This window comes from Austrofundulus limnaeus, unplaced genomic scaffold, assembly GCF_001266775.1.
Source record: "Austrofundulus limnaeus strain Quisiro unplaced genomic scaffold, Austrofundulus_limnaeus-1.0 Scaffold2424, whole genome shotgun sequence".
Lineage (NCBI taxonomy): Eukaryota > Metazoa > Chordata > Actinopteri > Cyprinodontiformes > Rivulidae > Austrofundulus > Austrofundulus limnaeus.
The window spans coordinates 17,782-19,252 of NW_013954826.1; the positions used below are offsets into that span (position 1 = coordinate 17,782).

Genomic DNA, 1,471 nt, shown 5'->3' on the forward strand with positions numbered 1-1,471 from the left:
CTTTTTGTGTACATTAAATGTACTTTAATGTTACAGCACCCTGCAAATGTAAATGTGGACCATCTCACAGTGAGCTGATATAAAAATTGAAAGTGGAGGTCTAGAGTTTATAAAAAAAAGTAACTAAACAGTTTTAAATGATACATTTTGGGATTCAAAGATGCGTTAATAATGAAATATAAAGCATTTATAGAAACACTAAAGTGTGGTAAAGTGATTTGAAGTTTACAGAAGCATTGGAAATTATTTAAAGTAACAAATGTGTTTTTTTTTAAGAAATGTCGGGAAAAGTTGTGATTATTGACAACTAAACATTTTCCAATAAGACCTTCTGAGGGTATTATAATAAAAACAGCTGCACCTGTCTCAATAAGGGGTATTTTACATCACAAATCTCCAAAGTCTGTTTTTAAAATCACAACTGAATCCTGCGGACAGTCAAAGAGGAAACAAAGTTTTAAAACTCACGGATTTGGACTTTCTTGGGGTCCAGTTGGAGCACGTCGTTCTGCAGGTGGTACAGCCGCCCCTGAATCCTGCACGACCTCCTGAACACCATCCCTGCCTCCATTTCGATGCCCAGGAAGATGTCGCTGGCGTGGCGAGAGAGGTCGGAGAGCTGCTGGATTAAGCTGGTGAACGTGTGGCAGCTCACCTCGTCCAGGGACGAAAACAAAACAAGTTTGCGCACTTTGCGTCTCCCGGCTTCTCCCCGCGGTCTCCAGCTCGACAACCTGCTCACACGGCGCGGCTCGACGGTCCTCTGATGAAAGGGCATATTTAAATCATACCAATAATCCCGTCAGAGTCCGAAAACTAAAAAAACACGGGAAGGAAATTAAAACAAACTAATAAAAAACTACATTCCAGCGACCATTTTCCTTTTTGAAGGAGAGTTTTTCGTCAATCCCGCCATATCTTATTGTTTAGTTTTTCCCCCCAAAGCATGGGACTTCGTGCTGCTGTACACTAGAGACGTTGCTGCTCAGTGTCTCTATTCAAAATTCACCCAGAGTCCAGGCAAGAAGAAGAAAAAAAAAAACACCAGGAAAAGTGAAGCGCCAACAAAAACCCGGAAAATACTACAACCACCTGTAGCGGCTGGAGGAGGATCGGCTCGTCGGAAAACCCGGAGCGGAACCTCTCGTTGGACGTGAAGGGCCTTCAGTGGTTTCATCCAGTGGGATTTCAGAACTCTTTTTTTTTTGTCACTTCAGTAGAAAATGAAACCAAATATTAGTTTATTTAGTTTATTTATTTCTTCATCATCAGTGACTTTAAGTGAAGAGAAAATAGAGACAGAGAGAAAAATAGAGAAGTGATTAGAACGATAGAAAGATTGAAATAGCAATTAGGATTATATTAAATATACACCAACAAAACACAGGACCCAACATCTGTCCGCTCACCTGAAAAATAAATGGATAAATACGTGGAGGGCATATATAAAAATATACACATACCCATACAT

At 40.2% G+C, this 1,471-nt stretch overlaps 1 protein-coding gene across 1 annotated transcript in view; it reads right to left on the reverse strand.

The window, feature by feature from the left end:
- nhsl1b (NHS-like 1b) overlaps window positions 1–791 on the reverse strand; it is a gene marked incomplete at both ends in the record, with an annotated part of 17,946 nt that extends 17,155 nt beyond the window's left edge. Inside the window, 1 exon segment of the mRNA XM_013999714.1 lies at window positions 469–791. Coding sequence (XP_013855168.1) covers window positions 469–778 — 310 coding nt within the window.
- Window positions 792–1,471: the final 680 nt, after the last annotated feature.